Source organism: Sparassis crispa (assembly GCF_003851025.1).
Source record: "Sparassis crispa DNA, contig_000006F, whole genome shotgun sequence".
Lineage (NCBI taxonomy): Eukaryota > Fungi > Basidiomycota > Agaricomycetes > Polyporales > Sparassidaceae > Sparassis > Sparassis crispa.
The window spans coordinates 843,447-868,693 of NW_020939753.1; the positions used below are offsets into that span (position 1 = coordinate 843,447).

General features: G+C 54.3%; 9 protein-coding genes across 9 annotated transcripts; 3 read left to right on the top strand and 6 right to left on the bottom strand.

The window, feature by feature from the left end:
- Positions 1 to 130: 130 nt before the first annotated feature.
- Positions 131 to 3,579, top strand: SCP_0703130 (hypothetical protein; the record flags this gene model as incomplete). The annotated part of the gene is made up of 6 exons (XM_027760239.1): positions 131 to 1,240; positions 1,299 to 2,287; positions 2,340 to 2,412; positions 2,470 to 2,583; positions 2,646 to 3,239; positions 3,295 to 3,579. 6 exons carry the CDS (start codon positions 131 to 133, stop codon positions 3,577 to 3,579), a joined length of 3,165 nt encoding a protein of 1,054 aa, XP_027616040.1.
- A 3,564-nt stretch (positions 3,580 to 7,143) lies between these two features.
- Positions 7,144 to 8,813, bottom strand: SCP_0703140 (hypothetical protein; the record flags this gene model as incomplete). The annotated part of the gene is made up of 8 exons (XM_027760240.1): positions 7,144 to 7,473; positions 7,530 to 7,610; positions 7,670 to 7,808; positions 7,862 to 7,967; positions 8,023 to 8,298; positions 8,357 to 8,489; positions 8,546 to 8,564; positions 8,614 to 8,813. The coding sequence occupies 8 exons, from the start codon at positions 8,811 to 8,813 to the stop codon at positions 7,144 to 7,146; spliced, it is 1,284 nt and encodes a 427-aa protein (XP_027616041.1).
- A 1,339-nt stretch (positions 8,814 to 10,152) lies between these two features.
- On the top strand, positions 10,153 to 10,388 carry SCP_0703150 (hypothetical protein; the record flags this gene model as incomplete). The annotated part of the gene is made up of 2 exons (XM_027760241.1): positions 10,153 to 10,316; positions 10,370 to 10,388. The coding sequence occupies 2 exons, from the start codon at positions 10,153 to 10,155 to the stop codon at positions 10,386 to 10,388; spliced, it is 183 nt and encodes a 60-aa protein (XP_027616042.1).
- A 304-nt stretch (positions 10,389 to 10,692) lies between these two features.
- On the bottom strand, positions 10,693 to 13,258 carry SCP_0703160 (predicted protein; the record flags this gene model as incomplete). The annotated part of the gene is made up of 11 exons (XM_027760242.1): positions 10,693 to 10,699; positions 10,759 to 10,800; positions 10,861 to 11,026; positions 11,084 to 11,878; positions 11,934 to 12,009; positions 12,063 to 12,604; positions 12,657 to 12,731; positions 12,788 to 12,800; positions 12,858 to 12,962; positions 13,022 to 13,100; positions 13,161 to 13,258. 11 exons carry the CDS (start codon positions 13,256 to 13,258, stop codon positions 10,693 to 10,695), a joined length of 1,998 nt encoding a protein of 665 aa, XP_027616043.1.
- Positions 13,259 to 13,558: 300 nt separating this feature from the next.
- SCP_0703170 (Protein mmf2, mitochondrial) lies at positions 13,559 to 14,109 on the bottom strand (the record flags this gene model as incomplete). Its single annotated transcript, XM_027760243.1, has 4 exons — positions 13,559 to 13,657; positions 13,721 to 13,849; positions 13,907 to 14,001; positions 14,058 to 14,109. The coding sequence occupies 4 exons, from the start codon at positions 14,107 to 14,109 to the stop codon at positions 13,559 to 13,561; spliced, it is 375 nt and encodes a 124-aa protein (XP_027616044.1).
- Positions 14,110 to 14,744: 635 nt separating this feature from the next.
- On the bottom strand, positions 14,745 to 15,317 carry SCP_0703180 (Protein MMF1, mitochondrial; the record flags this gene model as incomplete). Its single annotated transcript, XM_027760244.1, has 4 exons — positions 14,745 to 14,843; positions 14,910 to 15,041; positions 15,095 to 15,189; positions 15,266 to 15,317. The coding sequence occupies 4 exons, from the start codon at positions 15,315 to 15,317 to the stop codon at positions 14,745 to 14,747; spliced, it is 378 nt and encodes a 125-aa protein (XP_027616045.1).
- A 309-nt stretch (positions 15,318 to 15,626) lies between these two features.
- SCP_0703190 (hypothetical protein) lies at positions 15,627 to 17,727 on the bottom strand (the record flags this gene model as incomplete). The annotated part of the gene is made up of 3 exons (XM_027760245.1): positions 15,627 to 16,508; positions 16,566 to 17,638; positions 17,697 to 17,727. 3 exons carry the CDS (start codon positions 17,725 to 17,727, stop codon positions 15,627 to 15,629), a joined length of 1,986 nt encoding a protein of 661 aa, XP_027616046.1.
- Positions 17,728 to 19,181: 1,454 nt separating this feature from the next.
- On the top strand, positions 19,182 to 22,125 carry SCP_0703200 (Carnitine O-acetyltransferase, mitochondrial; the record flags this gene model as incomplete). The annotated part of the gene is made up of 10 exons (XM_027760246.1): positions 19,182 to 19,235; positions 19,729 to 20,213; positions 20,263 to 20,325; positions 20,379 to 20,628; positions 20,680 to 20,851; positions 20,909 to 21,171; positions 21,244 to 21,477; positions 21,536 to 21,773; positions 21,836 to 22,034; positions 22,098 to 22,125. The coding sequence occupies 10 exons, from the start codon at positions 19,182 to 19,184 to the stop codon at positions 22,123 to 22,125; spliced, it is 1,986 nt and encodes a 661-aa protein (XP_027616047.1).
- A 403-nt stretch (positions 22,126 to 22,528) lies between these two features.
- Positions 22,529 to 25,201, bottom strand: SCP_0703210 (hypothetical protein; the record flags this gene model as incomplete). The annotated part of the gene is made up of 8 exons (XM_027760247.1): positions 22,529 to 23,131; positions 23,197 to 23,401; positions 23,464 to 23,569; positions 23,625 to 24,002; positions 24,062 to 24,299; positions 24,358 to 24,471; positions 24,522 to 24,604; positions 24,664 to 25,201. 8 exons carry the CDS (start codon positions 25,199 to 25,201, stop codon positions 22,529 to 22,531), a joined length of 2,265 nt encoding a protein of 754 aa, XP_027616048.1.
- Positions 25,202 to 25,247: the final 46 nt, after the last annotated feature.

Genomic DNA, 25,247 nt, shown 5'->3' on the forward strand with positions numbered 1-25,247 from the left:
CCCAGATGGTTCGTTCTCATCCGAAACATTTCTTAAAGACACTGCAGCATCCATCTCCTGCCACAGCATTAATTGCCGGCAAGTGCGACTAGAAATCCGAATCTGGTTTGCTAACGAGGATGACGACCCTATGATTTATGCGTTGCAGGAGGTACTTGCAAACTCATGGATCTCTGTGTTATATACGCCTTCGAAGATCGAAGCCTTGCTCGGAAGCCGAGCAGAAAGTTGTTCTGTGGTCTTTCTCAAAACCAACTCCCCCCCCGTGTTCTTGACAGAATCCGACTCTGACGGTTCTGCACTGTCTGAACTACTTGAACCCAGGCCGGAGCGCATATGGAGCCCCTGGAAAGATCAGCCTATGCCGTCCGGGTGTCACAGTTTGATGCTGGAGTTCAGTTGTGACTCAGATGCGGAGGATTTTATCTATGCATGCCGCAGTGGTCTGAGCTTGGATTATTCTCCGAAGCCTAGCATTCGTATTCGCGACAATCTCTTTTCTCCCGAGATCTTGAAGGACTTGGACAAATTCCTTTCCAAGCTACAGTTCGAGCTTGCCTTTGAGATAGAGAAAACGATTACACGGTCTATCCTGAGTGCCCTCGAGGTCCTCTCGATGAAGCGCGAGATCACCAACCTTCAGCGGGACCACGGCCATCATGCTTCACAGATATTCCATTTGTTCGCATCTCTGGTTGAAGATGGAGGCCCGAGTGGCAGGAAGCGGCGGAGACCTGCCTTATCCACTGCAGCTGAGCCGTGGGAGAACTACCAGGTAGCTTTGACTTTGCTGCTCCGTCAAGCCGTCAAGCATTTTGTCGAGGAGCAGCAAAGACCTCGTCCCGCTGTGGCGTTACCACTAGTTGAGAGTACAGTGGACGCTGCATACCTTTGCTATCACCTTATATTTACGCCGACAAGGCACATTCTGGAGGGGCCTCTTCCTGATCAGTCCAACAGTGTACTCCGCCGCTTTGGGCATCACGAGTGTTTTCTGCGGGTCTCATTTCAGGACGAGAATCAGACGAAATTGCGTCGGAATACCGAGTTCTCTATCGTTGGGTTGCTCAGGAAAAGGTATCACCCACTTCTGCTCAATGGGTTACGCATCACTGGGCGTCCATACGAGCTGCTCGGATACTCCATGAGTGGGTTGCGCGAGCATTCTGTGTGGTTTGTCACCCCCTTCGAGGACAGAAATGGGCAGCGGCAGAATGCCCAAACTATTCGGAATAGCTTGGTAAGTCCCTCCATTTCACAACCAATGAAACATGACTGGATTCAAGAGCTGTCGACAGGGAGACTTCTCCCGTAAACAGGGACGACCGACTCTTCTCCTGCGTCAGCCTGCACGCCTAAGTGCACGATGGGCTCAGGCTTTCTCAGCCACGGATCCATCTGTTACTCTTCGCCCCGACCAAATAGATCTAGATTTCCCTGATAAGATATCAGAGACCGGTCAACTTATGACGGACGGGTGTAGTCCTATATCTGTCGACTTAGCTCGCGACATCTGGAGGTCTATGCAGATAGCCAAGAAGAGGTCTGCCAAGTTTCAGGGTGTCCCTTCTGCCTTTCAGTTTCGTCTTGGCGGAGCCAAAGGCGTTGTCGTACAGGACCCATCTATTCCTGGCAAGTGCCTTCGCCTTCGGCCATCTCAGATCAAGTTCGATGCCCCGGATGACCTCACATTTAATGTTCAATCGACGTCATCACAGCCGAAGGCCATGTTCCTCAATCGACCTCTCATCGTTCTCATGGAGTACCTCCAGGTAGATTGTGATCGTATAATTCAGCTGCAGGACAATGCTATTCGCAGAGCTCAATCGGTTCGCTCGTCATTCATCAATGCCTCAAAGGTCTTCGAACAGCATGGATTAGGCGAGACATTCCACTTACCAACCCTCTTTCGTAATGTGTCATCCATTTTGCACCTTAGGATGATGGACGGCATAGAGGAGGGAGCTCTTGGCTGGGCTAATGATCTTGTTGAGGGCTCCTTGCATTGCGCAGAGACACACATTCTCCGCGAGCTCAAATATCGAGCGCACATCGAAGTCCCGGGATCATATACCCTGCTTGGGGTGTCAGATGAGTGGGGCTGCTTGAGGGAAGGAGAGATCTATGCGACAGTTCATGATCCGAAGACCGGGCAACTGACGCCGATAACTGGATCGGTTGCCATCACGCGCAGTCCCCAAATTCACCCTGGTGACCTTCAAGTTGTCCAGGCAGTCATTCGCCCGGAATTGGAACACCTGACAAATGTTGTTGTGTTTTCATGCGAGTCAGTCATTTTTCCCTCGCCAAAGTGATATCATTTTGACGGCTGTGTATAGGGGCCAGCGATCACTCGCATCATGTCTCGGTGGTGGGGATCTTGATGGGGATGACTTCAATATCATCCTTGACGTGAGTTCCTGTTTTGCCTCAACGTGGTTTATATACCCATAAGCTCATACTTCTCAGCCGAAGCTCATCCCTCCAACGGTAAAACCTCCTGGAGCATATGAAAGTCTGCCCATCAAAACAACTGCCCGCGAGTGCGGAATTGCTGACGTGGTAGACTTCATTTTTGACTACGTGCGTGAGCAGCTTTTACTGCACTGACTAACCTTGCTCACTGAATTGGCTGCATAATGCAGATCGAGTCCGATCTTATTGGTTACATCGCTATCTCCCATCTGAGATTCTCGGATCTCAAAGATCCTGGCTGTGACGAGTGCCTGCAGCTTGCCAAGTTTGCCTCGCAAGCCGTTGATTTTCCGAAGACGGGCACTCCCGTTAACTTCTTCTCTCTCCCGAGAATTAGGAACCAGCCCAGACCTGATTTCCTCGCCAGAGAAGGCGATGATCTGCAGAGCAATCAATACTACACAAGCAAAAAGCTGCTTGGCATTCTTTCCCGTCGTGTTCCCGTGAAAACATGGTATCCAGGGTCGTGGAACAAGAGTTACCCTCCCTCTGATTGCGCGGTGATCATCCGTGCGCTCTCTAGCATAAATCTCCCCAATCTCGGACTTCCAGCTCATACCAAGCCATCCAAGGAGCTCTCTGAAGAGATGCAACACCTACTTGATGCATACTGTGACCAGCTCCTCGCCATCGCAAAGGTGCATACTATCACCAAAACCAAGGACGCTTACATTTCGGAGGCGGAGCTGGTGAGCGGAACAATCATGGCGAACTGGTCCGACCATCGTCGGCAGAAGGACGCTGTTTCCGCGATGAACCTGCAGGTGAGTTCAGACTTCGTGGGCGACAGCAGGAAACTCATGCAAAATGGTGCACCAGACAAGTAGGCTTGTCCGGGCAGTCAGGGCGGAGTTCCAGGAAAGCGGGTCAGCTGCTGCCAATGAGGATAATTATAAAGAAGACTACGAAGACCGAGCCTTCCGAGAAGCGGTCGACGATGACGAAACTCCGATGATGTTGGAGACCTTCAAGCGCGCCTGGGCAGCATGGTATGTGGCCGAGATATCTCTTATAGAATATTCAGGTGCTTTCGGCCCGCAGAGTTTTGGGCTGATCGCGTTGGGCAGGATGCTTGAGATAGTGAAACGTTGTAAGAGTAGTTAGTTTGGCGCAGTGTTTGTTGCATTGGCTGAAACAATTCCTGTGCATGAATGAGGTTTTGTATCCGGGATCATACTTGTTGTAACGTCGGTCTTGTATCGATCATAGATACTTTCGCAGAGAGCACTATATGTCAAGCGTCGGCGAGCATCGAGCCGCATGGAGCACAGGCGCACCGTCATGCCGAACTTAAGCTCACGCTCAAACGTCAACAGTGAGTAGATATTCAAAAAAGGATTGTGATCATATACCCAGAGGGTGTACATGTGAAGTGCCGGGAGACTATTCGGATAGGCTATTCGCAAGTCGGAATACCCACTAATGAGTTCGCGCTTAAGCTTAAGGACTGAAGGAAAATATTACTTATGAACATTCGAATTCCATTCACCCGCGAAGTCTTTGTTGTGACCAAAGCAGAAAGTATACAAGACTTTGGTTAGTGACCTACTGCTGCAACACGATGCACTTGGCTTTGCTAGGCAAGGCTCTGAGTGACGCAAGCCGCTGCGACCTCGAGGTAGCTTGAGCTGAAGGTGACCTTAAGCCTCGGCTTGCAGCAACACTAATGACGGTGCCTTGAGCAGAGAACGATCCAGACCATGCATTCCAGCGGCAAACTGCCGTCCGTCTTGCCGACAACAGCCATGTACTGAAACGCTGAGGCGCAAATCCTCCTGCTTGAGTGGATCACCCGTCTACGCCGCCCACTGAAACCGATGAGGATCCTCCGCCAAAATTTCCGCGCGGCGTTGTGAGACGTACGCGTGTGTCAGGCGTTGGTCAAGGTTGGATAGGGGACGACCGCATCATGAGTAATAGAAGTGTAAGGGAAACGTCGCGAAGCCGGGGGTGGAAGTGCATACGTACTTGCTCCGTATTTCTACGAAGGCCCGCGTGTTGGTCGCGCTCCAGGATCTCTTCCAAGTCTGTCAAACGGAGAGACCTGCCTTTTCAGGGAGGGCGCAGATCGGGATCGGCGAGCGTTTGGCTCCCTACAATACTGCAAAGTGGAAAGCAGCTCGGCCCCAGTCAGGTAATTGGGAAGACCGTTCGTGACGATGTCGACCTGCCTCTGGAACAGCTGTTCATCCCATTCCGGTTCACGGATCTGGAAGACAACCCGAAACTGTGGGCGCGTCTGCGCGATACTGATCGGAGTATCATCCGTCTCCATCCATTCCCGGGTGTTTTCATTGTCAAGCGATATGAGTTCGGATGGTGATGGTTATGTAGATGTGTTGCAGCTGGGTGTGGACAGGCTGGATGAGAGAAAGCAGGAAACAGGACCACAATCAGGATCCCGTGTGCTGACTTCGACCGAATAAAGCGATCTAGCGCAGCTTCGCTCCTAATGGACAACAACACCAGTTGTCAGCGAGAGAGTATTGCTTGCACCCACAGAGACTCTCGGAGTGGGTAACCAGGATTCTCGAACATGAATATGATTGCTCTAGGTGCGTCACTGATTTCTCGAGAAGCCGTAACAGAGCGGCAGGCCAACTCGAAGGAGATATGGTCTTCTGGAGTCTACGAAGTTGAAATTTGAGCGATCCGTCGAGTATACAGGCAGCAACAGTGGCGGAAGCCCGGCCATGGAGCCTGAGCGTGTCAAAGCCCAATGCTTTATGATGCGGGGGATCACGTACTCAGACTCCTCTGTGTCCTTCGTCACATAGATGTCAACCGTGGAAAGTGAACATAGGTGGGGACATGCAAGGATCAGAGTCCCCACCAAATATATACGCGCGACGCAGACTGACAGGGCGATTGTCCGAAGGTCCTCGCAGTAAATGCCTAACTCCGCTCTGGTAGCAGAAGACAACTTTGTCCCGCACCAGGATCGCACTCCAGATGCTCGATGGGTGAGCTCAGCCAGCACGCGGCCGCGTGGCAGCTCGTGATCGACTCCAATCGACGTGGTATCATGATTTGTCTTCTTAAAGATGATCCGTCGGATGTAATTTGCGAGATAAGGAGACTTTTTGAGTAGCCTCTCAAATGCGAGGTAGCCTGCAGCATTTATAAGGCCGACAGAGTTGAAGAGGTAGAAACACGTCCTGGGGAGCCAAGCTTGGCAGGTGAGACTGTATGCGATGACGGTTATCCTGGGGCTGGTCCAGGATAAGTTCAACCAACTCGGGAGGAGCGCGACGTAGAGTAAGTCAGTATTCCTTGTTTGATCCAGTGGCGCTTCCGGTCCACCCCTTGAACCGAACGATGAGCGGCGCCCCTGTGCAGTTCACGTTGGGCAGCATCAGGTTATACACGGCCAAGGTGAAGTTATACATGATGTGCGAGTTGCAGCCCCGTTAATACCGCAGCATGGACCTGAAAACTCGTCACTAGAATACAGAGGAGATGCTGAGATGAGGGCAGCCAATGGCACAAAAGTGAAGAGGAAGAACGTAGTTGGAGGACGAAGGATAGGGTGGGTGACGAACCTCAAGTCGTCGCATGGACCTCGACAGATGTTCATGTTATGACTGGACCCACAGTGCTCACATACACATCTGCAACAAGGACATACTGTGGGTCTTCCTCCCCAGCGTCGGCGGAACCGGAGCCGCCAGTTGTAAGTTTGACTGTCGGAGAGTAAGCGAGCATAATTGCGTGCGATGGCCCACCGCGTTATCGTGTGCACCGCCAGGACATGCTGATTGAACCAATGTCGTACCCTGAGGTGCGTCATGGGAAGATCTTTGTTGAACTTTGGCGACTTCCGACGAATACCCTGCGCCAGGACTTTGATTTTCAATTCCTCGCCCACTGCACCGACGCCAGTATGCTTTCATCCTCCATCATGATCTGGATATTCCCCCCAGCCGTGCGCGTGATGATTGTTGACACTTTTGAAACAATGGGCGATGGCTCGGAGTACGGTCTAAATCACCGTCACCAGTTGACTTATATGTTCTCTCGGCTCGAGGTTGGCTCATCGAGCCGCCAACTGAGGAAAAATGGGCCTACGGGGGAAGAGGAAGGCGGATATCATCATACTGCTCCGAGTCGCTGCTGCCGTTGCACGCAGCCACAGACAATAATACCAACGGCTACCGGGTCCTTTCCCAACTCGAAAGGCCGCCAGGCGGCGGAGGAACTTGCTCGGAGACGAGAGCGGACAATATTGCCACAAAACAAATAGCGCACAACAACTGTGTAAAAAGGACACTTTCACTTTTGGGTCGGGAGAGCTTGCTCTCCGAGCAAGAATATAGCAGGTGGAGTAATTGGCCGCGAGCGCTTATCGGGCTCGATTTTGATCTTCTTTTGCTCTTTCTTTTGCTTCCGCCTCGCAGCGGTCCGCCTCTGTACTAATTTTATTTATTGCTCACGAATCATAACTATTAGCTCTGACAAAGTATATCATTCCTTCAGGTGGAAAAGCACAGCCTGCTCAACATATATTGTATGTCGTATCCACGCGTGGCATTGCATTATGAAGGTGTCATCCATGGACCACGCGCAGTAACTGGGCTGTCTAACTCGTCTGGACTCGGTCTTTCCCAAGGACCTCCACGTCACGACGTATCTCGCCCTATCATCTGGGAGTACACCGATCTTCTTCAATTATTCAATCAGGTTGTTCTGGTAGTTCTGCGCCTGTGTGTCTCCACGGAAGGGACGGTGCCCGACGTGGTATGGGTCGAGACCACGCGCACGGAGGTTGTCCTCGTGCTCGGCGAGCTCGTCTAGCATCCCCTCACGCGTCGGCAGCGACGAGTTGGCGAGCGCATGCACGATGAGGAGGCTCTGAGCGATGTCGGAGGGGCAATTCGCGACGAGCACCGGCAGCCCCACGAACGCGAACGCCGTTGGTGGGTAGCTCGACGAGAAGCCGAAGATGTGCCGGTGCAGCGAGAAAATGTAGCGCAGGTCGGTCGTTGAATTCACAGCCATCTCCGGGTCGACAATGAGTCGACACTAGTCAACACCGCACCGTCGAGGAAGATGACAGAGTCCTTCGTGAAAAGTGAGATGCGTGGCTTGGCAATGACAGATGCGCCTGGGGAGAGAACACTGCTGGGGCTAATCGCCTGCATCGTTCAAAGGAAGCTGTCAGCAGTCGTTAAACGCTGCGTGATGATGACCGTACCCCACGAGCGAGTGAGCTAGCTTGCTGGCCGACGTCTCGAACATTGTTCGCTGTGTACGGGCGCATAAGTGAGCCACTCTCTGACTCTTCGCTACGGCGAAGTAGGGGAGAGGGGAAAGGAAGTGAAGCGTCTGTGTAGCTTCGCGCGATACAAACAAAAGTCTTTGACACAGCGTTCACGAATATCGGGACCGTTCGAAGCTTGCTCGATTGTCGTTCATCTGTAAGGAGAAGCGATCGAAGAAGGGCACACATGCCTCGCCATTGGCGGAGGGGACGTGACCTTCGGAGCATTTTTCTGTCGCACGAATTTCAACAGCAGTTACGTAACAGGAAGAACAATTTGCACTCACCGATGGTGCATTTGCCACCTTGGCAGCTCACGGATTCAACGTTAGGGATTACACTACAATCTCTTCCACCGTCCTCAGCACGTTGGCCGAGAGGAGAGTCGCTGCCGGCACAGCCACCGCAGGACTCGAGATCGTTCTGTATGTCGACGCATTCGTGGCCCCTCAGACCGGACATCCCATAGACGGGACAACTCTTGTGGCCCCTGGGACACAGCTGACGTTTAATTGCACGTCGCTTAATCAGGGTCGTCGGAAGTAGTGGCGGAATAATGGCCGCTAAATACCAGAGGACAATCAGACGGTTGCACAAGAACGAATGGAGATGGTCACGTACGGCATGTGGTGCCTGACATGGTGCACGAGGTAACGTACCCAGTTCCAATTATACATTGGGAAGACGACGTAGAACCAGGAAGAGAATATGGGTCAAGAAAATTACATTGAGTGCAGGAACTCGCCCCTTGCATCTGTGGACAGAAACACGTTCATACAGGGTTCATTTGAGCGAATAAACGACACTAACGGAGTAGAATCCAGCACAGCTGGGACCGTCATTAGATCATGCTTTGCAATGAGAGGGGACGAACATACCACAGGCAGCACGACGTCGCACCAGTCAGACTGGTGAAGGATCCCGCGGGACAGTTCTGGCAAGGCGTGTTACCGGTCAAAGAAAACGTTCCTGGACTACACGCAGTTTGCGCGCGTCCAGAGATCGGAGCGTAAATGAGAGCGAGCACTGGCAAAGTGAAGATGGCCATCGCGACAGGGCGGTCAGTAAAAGGCGGCATCTCGCAAACACGAAGGACACCCAACTTTCACTGCTATTTCCCAACTGCTTTATATTATTATTACCTCGGGAGTCCGGAGTGATCGAGCGCAGCCGGCGTCGGATATGACATCCGACTCAACCTTCCGAGCCGTCGGAGATCTCTGGGCACTTCGTCCTGCGGCATCGCTGGTTCTTGACGATCCGCACAAGACACCACTATATCGTTGTAAAATAAAATAAAGTCAGATTCATTACAGCAAAGTCGGAAGTGCTAAGTTACGGTGGCGGGCGTGCAAAGTCTCACTTTCCCACGGTCCGCTCACCGTCGTCTGCAGTCGGTCCTGTCGCCATAGTCACGGTGTCGTGCGGCGGCATGTCCTTGTTGAGCGACTGACTTGAAGCATGCAGATTTAAGATTAGTTCCACCTGGTTCCGCAAGGACTCAGCACTCATGGAAAGGGCCAGAGCTGCAATAATCTTTGACAAATTCTCTGTAGGCATCTTAAGTACAGCTCAAATCTCCCAGCTACTGCTCGGAAAGATAATGTCTATTGCCAATTTTTTTTCCATGTTGATATACATTCCAAAGTCACCCTGGAGGGAACTTACATCAATTATTCACTGGCATCCGTTCATGGCATGCAAGAAGACACTGTACTCGCTCGATTCGGGACGGCGGCTTGCTTCCCGATTTGGGAGGTTTCGGTGTGTGCCATAACTTCGCACCCCCCCCCCCCCCCAACAACTTAAAGTTCGCCGCACAACTGCATTTCAATCTTACTCTGGAGAGCGCGACTACGACCTGCAATCAGCGAAAAGTAAGGTCATACATCAGACTGGCCTCGATGTCGATTCGCAGGTTACAGAATTTATTACGCACTCGTAGGCTGCTAGACGTGAGGTTGCAGCGGTTTCACACCGTGAATTATTCACCCGAAGATAATGGTTCATACGTGTTCGACCATTCACCCAGAGGTGGATTGCAAGAAGCCGGTCAGGCGGGGATTTGTCGATGTGTTGCTATTTCCCGTCGACGAAGATCAGCCGCGTATCGTGCGAATGTCCTAGTAGCGATGTCCTCAACAATGATGCAGATGCCCTATGACACGCCATATCACTGGACACACAAGAAATGCATTGGGAGTTCCATCTACATCCCCAACGGGCATCAATTTGCACAATAATCGAGAAGAACGGCAGGGATGGTCTGATATTAGGAAGGAGACTCGAAATACTGCATGCTCTGACAGGGAGCGTATTTCCCCCAAGCACGCAGTTCAATCGCTGCATCGAGCGTCTTACGGGCGGCTTGGATGTGGTATGGGAATGTCGTCGTGTCGAGGTCGGTAAAGACCAACATGGTGGTACCTGACGATATGGCAGAGGAGTTTGACGACGCGACGATGGAGGATGTAGGGCCCATGTTGTCGCCCTTCAAGACGTCATTTTCCGGCGAGAAGCAGGATGAACATGATGTTGGGTTTGGCTTGCCAGGATTTGGAACCATTGTCAAGGCGTATAGGTAGCACTCCGTCCATCTTCTGCAGGGATTCAATTCACATTGTTCATTGTCAGGGCATATGGATGCCAGTGATTTGATATGTAGGACAGTGTACATGCTCACGGTACGCTATTCCAGCAGTCGAATGAACCTGATTCTTATCTCAGAATATCCAGGTGGAGCAGATTCATAGGCGTGCTCGAGTGTTTCGTTGTCTTACATCTGTAAGAGTATTTTTTGACCTGGTCATAGTATTGATCTGTTATGCACCTGTTTCCGGCTATCCTCGTTCCTAGCACGAGCAGAAGGCCGGCATTCCCAGGTATAATCAGTATGTAAGGATGCGCGTGTATTAACGAGAGCGAGCTCTGTTCTGCTCAAAGGATAGGCCGATTTATCAATGGCTGTTATGACAAGTCTGAGTGAGTGACATGTCAGTGAGTATCCAGCGCACTCGGCGCACCCTTCACGTTCGAATAGAACAAAAGCATAATCCGGTCTGCACCTGTATACGACATTATAAACATATCATGGGCACAATTTCACCGCTACCTCTTCTATCAACTTTCTAACATCCTTCTTCTGCACACCCTCCGGTCCACACCCGCCCTTCACAAGCTTGCTCTTCAGGGTATCGCGTGCTTGGAGGACCTCAAGGAAGGGAACCAACTGTGTGTCATATACAGGCGAGAGCCGCAGCAGGAATGCGACCGCCGCAGTCAGGCGATGGACTGATACAAGGACATCGTAAACACAGCTCAACACGGCAGAATAACGTGGGTACATACCAACTTCCTCCCTCTGCACCTCGTTCGAAAGCGCCTCGAGCACGGCACTTACCAGTTCCACCTCCCATTCCCCGTCTTCCTCAGCATTTCCCGTGGCGGCGATATTCGCACCTCTCAGTGAGTTCACCCTGCCCTTCTGCAAAAAAGCTGCAACGTTGAACGCCACGCTCGCAGCAGCAGTGCGCACTGCGGCATCCCCGTGTAACAGGCTTGAGACAAGGACCTTCGTAGTCGGTGCGCGATTCCCAAGGTTGCCCGTCGAGAGCACAGTACGAGCCAGGGTAGTACTCACAAACGCGTTGGCGAGCATCCGCAGAAAAACGAGGACGTAGTTACGCGCGTTTGCCTGCGCTTCGTCGAGAGCTCGAATGGCATGCCCGAGGAAAATGTGGACGGGGTTCACCGTAGGCGCAGCAGTGGCGCACCACGACCCGACAGTCTCGTCAAGCACTGCCAGACGCCACATGTCTACAAGGGGAAAGAGCTGTGCTGGCGAGAGCGCGCTCGCAATGACGCGCGTTGCCTCTGCCCAGCGGGACACCTGCTGTGGAGTTGCGGGAGGAATTGCCGGCTTCTTTGCTGAGCCGCTGGCGGTTGGGAAGCGTGCCTTCAGATAAGGGAGAAGGGAGGTAGAGAGCGTGTCTTTAGCCGCTTGTGTATGAGATGGACTCGAAGCATCAAGGAACGAGGAAAGCTTCGCGAAGACACTATCTAGGGTAGGAACTTGCGTGAATAAGATGGGACTTGTGGATAACGCCTCGACTGAGGGGAGTGAAAGGGAGGTATGTTTGTGGGCTAAAGGCATGCGTGAGCACCATATCCCAGCGGAGACTTTTAGAGAAGAACGTACGGGGGAAGGCTTCGAAGAGCAGAAGATTAACCTGCGTCCGCAGCTCAGGCGCATTTGCGCCTTTAAGCTCGTGGAACTAGAATTGCAAGTGTCAGTTGAGCTACAAACAGGCATACACAACAAATCCACCTTCTTGCCATCTAGGAAGAACAGAAACGTTGGAGTAACTCTCACTCCCCATTCGGCGCCGACCTGTCCACCAAGGCCCACGCCCATGTCGACCTTGGCAAACGCGGTCCCTGACGCGTTTCCATTTCCGTGGGTCTTCTCGCGAGCAACCTCATCCCAGACTGGTTCAATCATGCGACAGGGCGGACAAGTCTTCGAGGTGAAGAACGCCACTACAGCACGATGCGACCGGAGAAGGGAGTGCATCGACGATGGATTGGAACACATGTGTACCGGTGCCGTGAGCGTGGAAGTCGCCTGTGCGGGAGCGGGGATGGCGGAAGACATGGTCTGAGAGAGTGCTTGGCTGGCAACGGCCTGAAGGAGAGAGGCAGTCAAGGCAGGATCTGGAGACGCGGAAATCGGCGCGGACGTAGCAACTGGAGAGGACTGCAACGTCGGTGGTGTAGCCACCACGCCAGGAGTGGGGCGGCGGAACATGGCATCGATGGTAGGACGCAAAGCTGCGCCGAAGGGTGTTGACAGAAAGTCGGATGGCAAATCTGGAACAGAGCTTTCAGCATGCCCAGAATGCATCAATAATAAATAACCGACCCTTGATCCACTCGGGTACAGAATTCCCGGTGAGGAATCCGACGCAGTCATTCGTGAATGAATTACAGTTGAAATCTGGCAGGTGTGCTCGCGTATGAGAAGGAAGTATCTCAACGATAAATCATGCATACCTAGAAGGTGATACTAAGAGAGCAGGGATGAATCAGTAGAGTTGTGGTTGAAGGAGACACTTGTGGTCACCTTGTCGGCCGTGTAGAGACTTCGCATCTCATTGAGGTATTCCTGCCAAGTCGCCTCGTCTATCTCTGTCTCTCCAATGTCTATAATCTGCAGAGGTCTTCCATGCTGCAAAGAAATACATGAGATATATGTTGGAAGATCGCATGAAATGAGTATCTACGCACATGTGACTGTCCCGGTGCTGTTACACAGATTCCTTGGCCGTAGAAATGCTCCTTTCCAAAGATTACCAGAGATGTGTGCCTATGTTCAACATATGAAGCTGACGTTCGTAGAAACATGAACGACTCGAGTTACGCGTACCAGATGCCGTCAATCTGCCTCCCCGTAAGTTGGAGAGACATTTGTCGCGCCAGACCATTGCTGAGATCATAGACGTAGAGCTCTACTTTGTTAGGCATATACAGAGAAATTACAAGAAGTATGGCTAGCTGACAGGAGCCCTAGTTAGCGGGGATGAAGCGATAGAGAGCGATAGAGAGACGAGGCGCATCATTGCACACTGCCGCCAATGACGCGTCGCGCGTATGCGGTCACGTGACACTAGAAAAGAACTTTCGCGAATTGTTCGCGAACGCGTTTGTTCCTCTTATGCTCACTTTATTGATTGCTGGTATACAGCGGTATGCGCATGAGTTACACGAGCGATGACCAGGATACAGTTTTTCTTCTACTGGTATCAGCACTGAAGAAGTTCCTCTTCACGGCTTCTCAGCAATACATTCAATTTCAACCGATGCACCAAGTGGAAGTGCAGCAACGCCGATGCACGTACGCGCAGGCGGCTTTCCAGGGAAGTACTGGCATAACGAGGCCGGTCAGTTGCTGAGTATCTGTAAGACGTCTTGTCAATGCATGCATACCTCCAAATAGGCCTCGCTCATGAGAGGAAAGTCGTTCATATTGGTCAGGTAGACGTTGGCTTTCACTATGTGTTCAAGATCGCTTCCCGCAGCTTGGAGGACCTTCCGTAAGTTCTCAACGGACGCGCGCTACTCCCGCGAAATGTCGCTTCAGCGGGAGAAAAACGAACCACGGTGACTGCTCACAGTTTGTTCTTTGATGTCCCCTACGATCTTATAACTCTTGTCACAGCCGATGCTACCGGAGACATAAACCATCCCATTACAGACAGTCGCATGAGCTGCACGTCACCCTGAGAATTAGGTCAAGGTAGAAGAACGAATGGCCCCAACGCACAAAACGCAGGAAGAGGGGGAACAGCATCCGGGGCGTTCAGGATCGTCTTCATGGTGGCAATGATTGTACTGGTGGGTGGACAGATCGCTTTTTTCTAGATGTGCCTTCGCATTTCATATCAGGATTTATAGGAGCTTCCGTGGCTGTGTTGTGTTTCCGGCAACGACTATGGCGCCCGATACTAGACCTAGTATCTGCATGGCGCTGTGTCAGGGATTGGTCGCTGAGGGGAGAGCTAACTGGTCATTAACATTTGAGAGGTGTGCATGTCTTGCGAGGATCTGAAGTCTGATCACCATCTGAAATACAGTATCGATATTTCAAAGAGTGCCTGAAGTTTAACACGGATGCCTTTGCAACTTGGTGCGTCTTCATACCTTATGTATACGAATGGAGAAAACCCCCACTATCTCAAATTCGGCTGAAACGAATCAATGTGCGCTGCCTGTATCCAATCCATCAACCACCACGTTGAAGAAATGCGGAATCCCGATGTTTCCTTCGCTCGGGCCGGGAGTCCATGGTTCAGCGCGTCCAGCTTGCATCCCTGTATTGTCGCAGCATGCAATTGCACCCTCCGATTGGTGTCCATTCCATGACTGCTGTGATGCAGTGTTTCTGCGCAATATTTATTTGACCAACCCGTTCGTACCTCCCTGACACATCCAACAAGCTTCTCTCCCTATTTCAAGGCTTCTCGGCGATGCACTCAACCTCAACCTCTGCACCTAAAGGCAGAGCAGCGACTCCGATGCACGTACGCGCTGGCGGGTTGGTGGGAAAATGCTACAAGTCAATAAATCCAATCAATCGAACGTCTCTTCGTACTGACGACGCAACGAGGTCACATACCTCATGATACACCTCGTTCATCAAGGGAAAGTCCTTCTGGATGTTCGTCAGGTACACGTTCACCTTCACTACGTTCTCGAAGTCGGCTCCTGCTGCCTGCGAGATCTTTCGCATGTTTCCGATAGCAGCGCGCTTGAGCCGTACAGGATCAGCGTAAGGCGCGAATCGTCCTTCCGAGTACTCACTGTTTGGTCCTTCACGTCACCTTGGAGCTTGTATTCTTTGTCGCAGCCGATACTTCCCGAGACATACACCATCCCATTGCAGATCGTCGCGTGAGCTACGCGAATGGCAAGATAAAAGAAGTCGTCAGGCATTGTACGGAGCTTTTACATCCGCAGCATGGACGGACGCACAATACACGGGAAGAGGGGGGACGGCGTCTGGGTTATTCACGGTAGTTTTCATGTTGTCTTGTGTGTCAGCGAGTCTGAAGAAATGCGAGTTGAGGAGGCAGCATTAGTTAGCCTCACGCGGAGAGCGCGATCGATACGAGATAACCTTTCCAAAGAACCCTCTGATCATGAGCTGCTATGGCAAAGACTTGATATACCACCTCTTTCATCGCCTTGTCCTCATGAGGATTATCGATGAACTTCCGGCGAGGGGCCTTTCCGCAAGTCAGCGACATTATTTCGAGGGAACGCATCGCCAGGTGGATAAACCGGATAGACTAATTATGTGACGTGCTGCGATCGAAAGAACAGCGTACCTACTTCAAGTCCGTAATGGATCGCGCCCAGCAAAAGGAGGCACCTCAACCATCTCCATATCCGCATCGCTATCCTCCTCGTCCTCCTCGCTCGCACCGGCGCCAGCATCACTCCCGTTCACCGCCACCGCTGCGCCCACAGAAGCACCGCGGACGTCCTGGAACACCTCCGGAAAATAGTTGATGTCCGTCGCCACACCCTTACCCTTGCCCATGCTGATCAAGACAGACTGCATGTCCTCCTCCCCCTCCTCGTCCTCCTCATCCGCGTCGCCGATCTCGGCGAGCTGTGCAGCCAACAGCGCGAGCTGGGCTTGCAGGGATGCGCGCTCGTCGTCCGTCAGCGTCGTGCGCTGCACCGCCGTGCTGGGTCCTGCAGTGGTGTCGAATCCCATCCCAGCTGTCACGGGTGCGGAATGCTCGGGTGGGGATCCAGGGCCGTTGACGCTAGTCGACGGTCCCGCCTCTGGCCCATCACCTGCTGAACCCAACGGCCCGAAGTTGATCGCGCTCAGAATATGCTGCGCGGCTTCCCACGCATCATCCTTCTCCTCGTCGGCCTTCGAGGTAGACGATGCCGTGGCGGCAGTAGACGCTGTCTTCTCCTGTGCAGCTGCCTCCCCTGGGGGTGGCGGTGGCGGATACCGGGGATATCCGGGAGGTGGTGGATACCCATGGTAGCCCGTCTGAGGGTAACCGTATGGATAGCCGGGGTAAGAAGCAATGTGTCCTTGTGCAGCGGAGCCATTTGGCTGGGAATACGGGTTTTGCGGCGGATGCGCGAGTGGCGCACTCGTGAAGGGAGACGAGGGCGGCTGCGGGGGATGGTGCAGCGCGTACGTCGTCTGAGCGAGTGTTTGCGGGCGCCGTGTCGTCCTCCTGGACGTCTACAGCGCGTACTCTGGTCAATAAAATCCACTCGCTTGGGTAGTGTCAACACTCACCGCACCCCCCTCCCAAGCGGCGTTCAGACGGTACCGCCCGCCGGGCCTCTTCTCGAGCCTGCCCCGTCTGTACGCCTTCTGCAGCGCCTGGCTCGCGCTCGGCCGGAAGTTCGTCTGCAGCGGGTACCGCGCTGCCATGCACGCGAACAGCTCTTTTGGCAGCGCGCCTTTGGGGTCACCCGAGTCCAGCAGCGCCTCGACTATCATCTCCTCATACGAGGGGAGGTCCTCCGCCGGTAATGGATCCGCAGGTCCGGACGGCATATGCGGGCGCGGATATGGGCCTGGGTAGTGCGGGGGAGGCGGCGGGGTGGGCGTATGGTACCCGTGCGGAGGTGCGTAAGGCGAGTAGGGATACGGCGGGGGATATGCGTGCGGGTGCGATGGGCCAGGCGGCGCGTAGTACGGTGCATGCGGGTAGGCGGAGTGCTGCGGTTGGGAGGGCATCGCGTACCCATAAGGCATGTAAGGGTACGTGGCTGGTGGTTGTGCATGCGAATGGGGTGTGGACGGCACCATACTGGCCGACGGTGATTTCGCTGAGTACCTTGCAGGCTGAGGTTGGGTACCCGGGTTTGCGTTGGTACCTGAGGCGGAATCGTTCGACGCTAAGGGTGAAGGAGCAGGAGACAACGACGCCGACAGCCGTCGTCTCAGATACTGCTCAGCAGACGAACGCGGTGCCTCGGTTTGCAATGCAGAGCGATATTCCGCAGGGTCGTTCAACGAAGCCATCGGTGGACTCGCCTCTGGTTCAGTCTCTGCCGTGCTGTCCCTAGAAGGCTCCCCTGGAGGATGCACTTCCTGTGAAGGCACATCTGCGCTGCCGTTCGTTCCGACGACTGGCTCAGCCTCCACAGACTGCGTCGAGGACGCGCGTGGCATACTGGGGCCGTTAGCTGGCACCCTTTTGAGAGCATGGATAGCGGCTTCGAGATCCGCGGGCCACACTGTGTCGCGGACGTGTAAAGGGACGTGCGGTTCGAATGCGAGACATATCTCGACGATCTGCACTGGAGGAAGAAGGCTCAAGTAAATTTTCTTAAGGCCATTCAGGGCTTCTTCGTCTGTGGCTTAGGACGATATTAGATCCCCTGTTAGAGTGATCACAGCATATGGGTTATGACATACCTGGAGGAGGGGACAGACGGCTCGCCGCCATCGTCCGGTGTGTTTTGGAGCTGTATAGTGGCTGCACAGTTTTTCGACTCAAGATTTTCAGCCACCCGCCTCGGGCGCCTACTTCATGATCACGCCCACGTTGATCCGTCCTGTCCCTGGAAGGCTTCCGAATCCAAGCTCGCGTTTTGTCTCACTTTACTGCCGTTTTGCTTCAAAAAATTTGTGGAAACAAGCTTAAACATGAAACTTTCGTTCTACAAAAGGTCCGAGAGGTTCCGGCCATGGGTGGAAAGATGGGAGGCCGAACTCTGAAGAAGTTGAATTAGTGGGCCTCTATGAAGAAATTAATGTGTCTTGTTGATCTTGTGGCAAACAAAATATGGAAGCTGGCAAGGATCTTGCTGTGTCATGCTGTTATGTATCTATCCACAACTTGCATTTCATTGTTGTGGTTGTTAGCATGGGCCAGATCCGGGATGAGGTGGAAGTTAGACTGCACACATCTACGCATGTCCGATTTATGCATCACCAGGCGGAAATGCAGCATTATGAATGGGTTGATGAGAGAGGGGCAATTCTGCATAGATCTATGTGTTTGAAAAACCTGGTGATGGCAATGATGGCATGCACTCATTGAATTTCCACACCCCATCCCAACAATGTACGTTCACTAGTACACATCAAATTATTTCATGTCCACAATGCATTCAAAGAGGTGGGGCACAGTGCTATATATCCCGGAACCATCTATCAATCAAGGTCAACCGCAGACAGAGGGTCTACAACCGGGGGGAACAGAACGAAGGGGCCTGGCGGGACCTTTTTACACTCACGATATGGTGCACTAAGCGCGACAACTTCGACCGTACACCGTGCATATGAATGAAACACATCAGCATCGAGAGAAATCATGGGGTGCCTTGTTACTATGGACCGTCAGCGCTCCCGACCAAAAGCAAAACGTCCGTCGTACATGATAGAACCATAAGGATAAGGATATACTCGCAGGCTGGTACAGGACACAACGGCCTCTCATAATACGAAGCAGGTCCACTCGCGGCGCTGCTCAAATATGGCATTAGCTAGGGTGCCTCGAATCAGCGTGTCCGACAGTCCCAGAGGTCAATCCTGTTGCAACGTGTGTGTCGAATGTTCGACGAGACGAATGTCAAGCTAAGCTGCGCTAGGATACGTTTAGAGAGGCTGCAGCCAGATGGGCTGAGTGAGCTTCCCCAGACGGACGGTCGCCGAGTAGCCGGAAGAGGCCGAGTGCACGCCCCGAGCCAAGAGCTGGGCGACTATAACTCTCCTTCCCCGGGTCCTCCCCGCACAGCTTCACCCCAGCTCTGCGCTTCTACATGTTCTAAAAGTTTCTGGACTCTTTCTAGATATCTGTATTCGTCTTTTTCTCACCTAGCGGCGCTCCGTACGATATCCTCGCGGCCACAGGATTGCTGCAGCATCTCATAAATTCCGTCGGTTGACGACCATCTTATGTCCAAGACATACAAGACATTGGCTGGTTCCGTTCGGTCATTTCGTGCATTGGTAGGTTCGCATTTGTCTGTGCTTCGCACACGTGTCCCTTCTGCATGGTTAAATTCATTTCTGAGTGGAGACTTGACGAGACAAGCCGCCTGCGCTGTTCACTGTATTGTCGTCGCCCAGGTGTTTCTATGGGGAGATCGTCCATTGGGAGCATCCGTTTGGCCCATCGGCTCTCAGACGGAAGGCCGACCTGCGGCCTTCCGTCAAATAGATGCGAAGCCCCAACGGTAATATAAGGTCCAGGGAATCCGGCCAAAGCCACATATCGGACGTACCCTGAAAAACTGTTCGTGCGGCTTACGCTCGGTTCATGAATCGTCTGCGAGTCGCAAGTTACCTGAGCAAGGTGCGGACGTGTACCGGCTCTTTTCTGCGCGTCGTACGCATCACGTGCGACGCGTCTCCGTGTGCTTCTCCCCTTCGCGGGCAACCCATGTAGCTGTGACCTTGCGAAACATGTCGTCTTCCGTTTCTCACCACTGTCCTTTTGTAGCCTCAAAGATCAGTAATGGTACGGTCTCGCTGTTTCAAATCGTCTGCGCCCAAGAGGAATGCGGTTCCCCCACCAGGCTACACCGCCGACCCGACGGCGGGTGCCATGCTGCGCTTCGAAGCGTCCTTACCCCAACTACCCGTACCCACCCTCTCCTCGACAGCCGCAAAGTACCTTGAGACCGTCCAGCCGCACCTGACGCCGTCCGAGTTCGCGACGACCCAGGCCGCCGTCAAGACATTTCTCGAGTCGGAGCAGGCAAAAACCCTTCAGGCGCGGCTCGAGGCGCGGGCGAAGGACCCGAACGTCAGGAGCTGGCTGTCGGACTGGTGGAACGACGTCGCGTACATGGGCTACAGGGATCCCGTGGTCGTGTACGTCAGCTACTTCTACTTGCATAGGGACGACGTGCACAAGCCCGGGCAGGCGAGGAGAGCCGCCAGTCTTATCAAGGCGATGCTGCCTTTCAGGACGCTTGTAGAGAGGTGAGCAGCGCGGGCCGGTCTTCGTGCTTATTCTGAGATCGTGATGCAGCAAACAGCTGGAGCCCGAGAAAGTGCGTGGGATCCCACTCACGATGGAGTCGTATCAATGGCTGTGCGTACTGAACTCAAACTTGTGTCGCTACCCTACGGCTAACCCACTATCAGCTTCCACTCCTGCCGATACCCAGAGAAGCCTTCCGACGTAGCGCACAAGTTTGACGCCAGGGAGAACAATCACGTCGTGTTCATCCGGAAGAACAAGCTCTTCAAAGTGCCGCTTGCAGATGCGAGCGGTCGGGAACTCTCCTCGGCTGAGCTGGAGGCGCAGATCGAGAAGGTCATCGCGTTGGCAGGCACCGACAAGGCCGTCCCTGTGGGTGCCCTCACTTCCGAGAACCGCGATGTATGGACAGACGTGAGTGACGGACAAGTTGTCTACGAGAGATAGTCTGAATCACGCCTGCAGGCCCGTGCCACCCTCCTCGCGGCCTCGCCATCAAACGCGGCTAACCTCAAAGAGATTGAGTCTGCTATGGTGGTCGTGTGTCTGGACGACACCGCCCCCGTCACGCGCGAAGACGCAAGCTGGGCTTGCTGGGTGGGCGACGGCCGGAACCGCTTCTTCGACAAACACCAGCGTGCGTGTGCCGCCCCATTTGGCCTGGGTTTGCCCGCGCTCACATCTTTGATTCCAGTGATCGTCTTCGAGAACGGCAAGTCGGGATTCCTCGGCGAGCATTCGTGCATGGATGGCACTCCCACTCTTCGCCTGAACGAGTTTACGCTTGCGTCCCTCGCTGCTGGCAAAATCGACCTCGGCCCTCCACGCACGGCGGACACAGGCGCGAACCTGCCCGCGCCAAAAGAGCTGCACTTCGTAATAGATGCCAAGACACAAGAGTACATCGCAAAGGCCGAAAGCGCGTTCGATACCCTCGTCGGCCAACATGACATGGAGGTTCGTTCACTCGTCCATTCGTCCACTTTCCCGTGCAGTAGAATGCTGAGCATGCGACGGTGCCGTTGACAGGTCTTGCACTACGAGGGCTACGGCAAGGAGTACATCAAGAAGTTCAAGGCCTCTCCCGATGCGTGGGCGCAGCTGGTGAAGCAGCTCGCGTTCCACAAGATGTACAACAGGCCCGGCGTGTGCTACGAGAGCGCGCAGACGCGCAAGTACCAGCTCGGGCGCACGGAGGTCATCCGGAGCGCCAGCAACGAGAGCAAGGTCTGGGCGGAGGCGATGCTCAACCCTAACGAGACGGTAAGCACTGTGGTCCTATTCCCTCAATGCGTTATGATTTCTGAATGTGCATTTGAAGGACGAGCACCGTGCGCTCCTCTTTAGACGAGCGGTGACCCGGCACTTGCAGTACGCCGCGTGGGCTGCAGACGGTCAGGGCGTCGACCGCCACCTCTTCGGGCTGAAGAAGATGCTGCGCGAGGGCGAGCCCGTCCCCGCGATCTACACCGACGCGGCGTTCTCGAAGACAAACCACTGGGAGCTCTCGACCTCCAGTCTCTCCTCTCCATTCCTGGACGGCTGGGGCTACGGTGAAGGTGCGCAACCGTCACTCTGCTTCTCATGGTCTGGCCTGTACTCACGTGCGGTTCTCCTGCAGTTGTGCCGGATGGCTACGGCCTGTCGTACTCCATCGGCGACAATTACATCCGCTGGACGATCACCAGTTTGAAGCGGCGGACGGCCGAGCTCAAGCACTACCTCGCGGAGGCGGCGACGGAGACGCGGGCAATGATGGAGCGCGCCGCTGCCGCTGCGGAGGCGCAGAAACACAAGGGCGACGGCGCGAAGGCCAAACTGTGATCTCACGAGATGTTGTATATACCGGTGCATGTCGCGCTAAATCTATACTCGTTCGCTAGGTCTCCAGCTGGTGTCGCTGTACGGTAGTACCCCGACGCACGTCGTTCGGTGCGGTGGTTCGCGCTCCAGCGCCTGCTTTCTACATTAGATGTGTTGGCTATCATTCGGAGGGCAGTGAAATGCCTGTAGCCCTCGCAATCGTCGTGGTCGTATTGCAGTGCACTACAGCAATACGCTGAGTTCTTGGCATAGACCGGAAGATGATGTGGGACAATTCCGTAATTGTAGACTGTGGATAGGTTTAGACCATGGTGGGAGGCGGTTTGGAAGTGATAGACTTCAAGGTGAGTTTCCCAATGGCTGGATCGGATGAACAGTGGACGGACAGGACCTCGGAGTCGTATATATCCCTCATCGGCCAGACGGGACATAGAGAACGTCTTGCGCGATCGTATGCACATACCTACATAGATAAGTACAGCAGATACCATCACAATTTGGCAACCAGGTCATCACGCTCCGGTGCAGGAGCGCTACCCTTCTCTGACCCACGATCTCCGAGCCCGCTCACACTGAGATTCGGACCGGAGGTCCCCACGAGCACCTCGCGGTTCTCATACCACCACCGCATGCCGAACGCCTTCTCCGCGTCGCCGGTATTCTCGGAGAGCTCACTGAAGAGTCTGCGCACGAGCTCGGTCCTACGCTGCTCTGGCGCAGACGCAGAGGCGGATGTGGAAGGCGGGGAGCGGTCCACCGGTGACGAGGAGTGCATGATGAAGTCCTTAATTTCGCGCAGGACCCTGGGGAGGAGCGCGAGGGACAGGCACGGCACAGTCGTGACGAGTGCCAGGTGGAGACGGTGCAAATGCTTCGCCGCGGCGCCCGGGGCAGGGGCGGGTGCGCCTGCGTTGGCGTCGGGAGAGCGTGAGTGCGAGGCGGTCTGGTAGATCGCGTCAAGGAGTGTGTCGACGCAGAGCCAAGCGACGGCGTCCCCGTCCTGTCTCTGCGCGCCGAAGGCGCTTGCGCTGCGGACGACGGCAGCATACGCCAAGCAGAGCTGCGCCGTGCTCATTTTGCCCTCGCCAGAATTCTGGGGGATGGTTCAACCGTTAGTTTGCTGGAGGACAGAAGGGGTCCATAAGTTGAAACACGTACGTCGATGAGACATTGCACGTAGAACGGAACCACCTCCTCGGCGAATGCGGACGCAGACTCTGCACCAGATCTAGCGGCAGAACCGGCCGCCGACCGCCCTTGACGGCCGCGCTCGCCCGCCTTCTGCGCATGCGAGGCGAACACGGCGAGCATGACCGAGTGCGCAGACTCATACGTCTCGCGGTGGCTCGGGTCAAAGAGGTGCCTGAGAAATACATGTGTATAAGTAACCGTCCTGTACATAATCAGGGCTGCAGGCACACTCACGGCAGACACAACGGGAAGACGTCTGCCTTGATACGCTCGTCGCTCAGCACAGGTACGAGCTGCTCGATACAAGCCAGGGCATATGCCTTTTTCGCAGGTGGGACGGCTACATAACGCGGAATAAGAGCTGAGAATCATCATCGGATCCGGACAAACCCCACCTTCCGCTCCCTTGAACGTGTCAGATAGATCGAGCACGAAGTGCTCGCTCTCCACCGGGCTCGCCGACAGAACGTCGAGCGCCATGTAGAAGACCCTCTTGAGCTCCGCAAATCCACCTTCCGAGGTAGAGGTGACACCGCCGAATTGCTGTATCACAAAGGACAGGTGCGAGAGTGTGCTGAGCGCGGTCGCAGAGAGCGAGAACGGAGAGAGATCCCCCGATTCGTCGGACGGCTCGGGAGCGGTGGAGAGCCTTGTGGTCGGATGGGGGACATATACAACGGTGGACAAAACGGACTGCGTGATCATAATAGTCATGAACAGCTCGGTCTTCAAGATGGTCCATACAGCCGTAGTCAACTCGCGAGACTCGGGCGCTGATATTCAGAGAGCGTCATGCTGGCGGACGGCAGCAAAATGATGAACGGATACTGACCAATATCGTTCTCATCTGTGACAGCAGCGAGCGGACAGACGATCCAGTCCGCTTCAGCCTTCTGCGCGATTGATTCCATTCTCCACATCGCCTGCGCCATCACTGGCCACCCTCGTAGCGGTCGGGACTCTGCGAGCACCGATATTACGAGTGCACAGAACCTGGAGAGGGGGCCCATGGAGGAGAGATACTGGGACGCTGTGATGGCGCGAATATTGTGCGCAAACAGAGAATTCGGCTAGGAGGAGAGTAGGAGATCAGCTTTGATAGCACTGAATCCGTGCATTGTCACGCACTGCGAGCACCAGTTTGCCATCCTTGTCAGTGGAGATGGAGGAGGATACACCGGAAAGAAACGTCCCCTGTTGGAACGTAGACTCGATGGTCGAGGCAATTAGGTCTGCTAGTAGCTGCCATGATAGGTTACAAGGGGTACACGGAGGAACACAATGAACCATACAGGTAGAGGTAGCGTCCTCAGTCTGGGAATGGATACCAAAGGAACAAACTCCGACGAAATCAGGAGAGTTAAAGAGAGTGGATCTACCAGAATAAATCAGGTAAGCCCTGTATTTCGCGCACATAGAACAAGTAACACGAACCTTCACTGTCCTGCCCTTCTGACCTAAAGTCCTTCTCCCAATCAGCCGACGACTCCTTGCGCGAGTACGTGTCGATGACTTCCGCCAGAGCAAGTACGATCTCTTCCTCCACCTCCTTGCGCATCTTGCCCTCGCGCACATGCAACACACCGTCCAGATCCTCCATGCCGAGCAGCAGGCCCCCACAACACACGAGGCGCATGACAGGGTGCCCGCCGCGGAGGCCCTCCAGCACCCACCCGACCCACTCCGTCGTCCGCGCGCCGACGCCGCGCACGAACACGCCGCGCGACTCGGCGCGGAGGAGCCCGACGCGGATACGCAACGCGTGCCGAAGGGCAGTACAGAGCGCGGCGAGCTTCGCGTGCGCGAACGGGCGGAAGAGCGGGCTGCCGACGAGCGTGCCCGCAAGCGACGTCGGGGTCGGCTGCAGGTGCGCGAGGTAGTGCGCGAGCGAGGCCTGCACGGTCGCGAGCGGGAGCGTGCTTGTCGGGCGGTAGAGGTGGTTTAGCAGGTAGACGTAGCCGCGGTCCGTCATCTATCTATGTACCTGCGTAAATTAGTGCTCGTAGGTGTGCTATTTG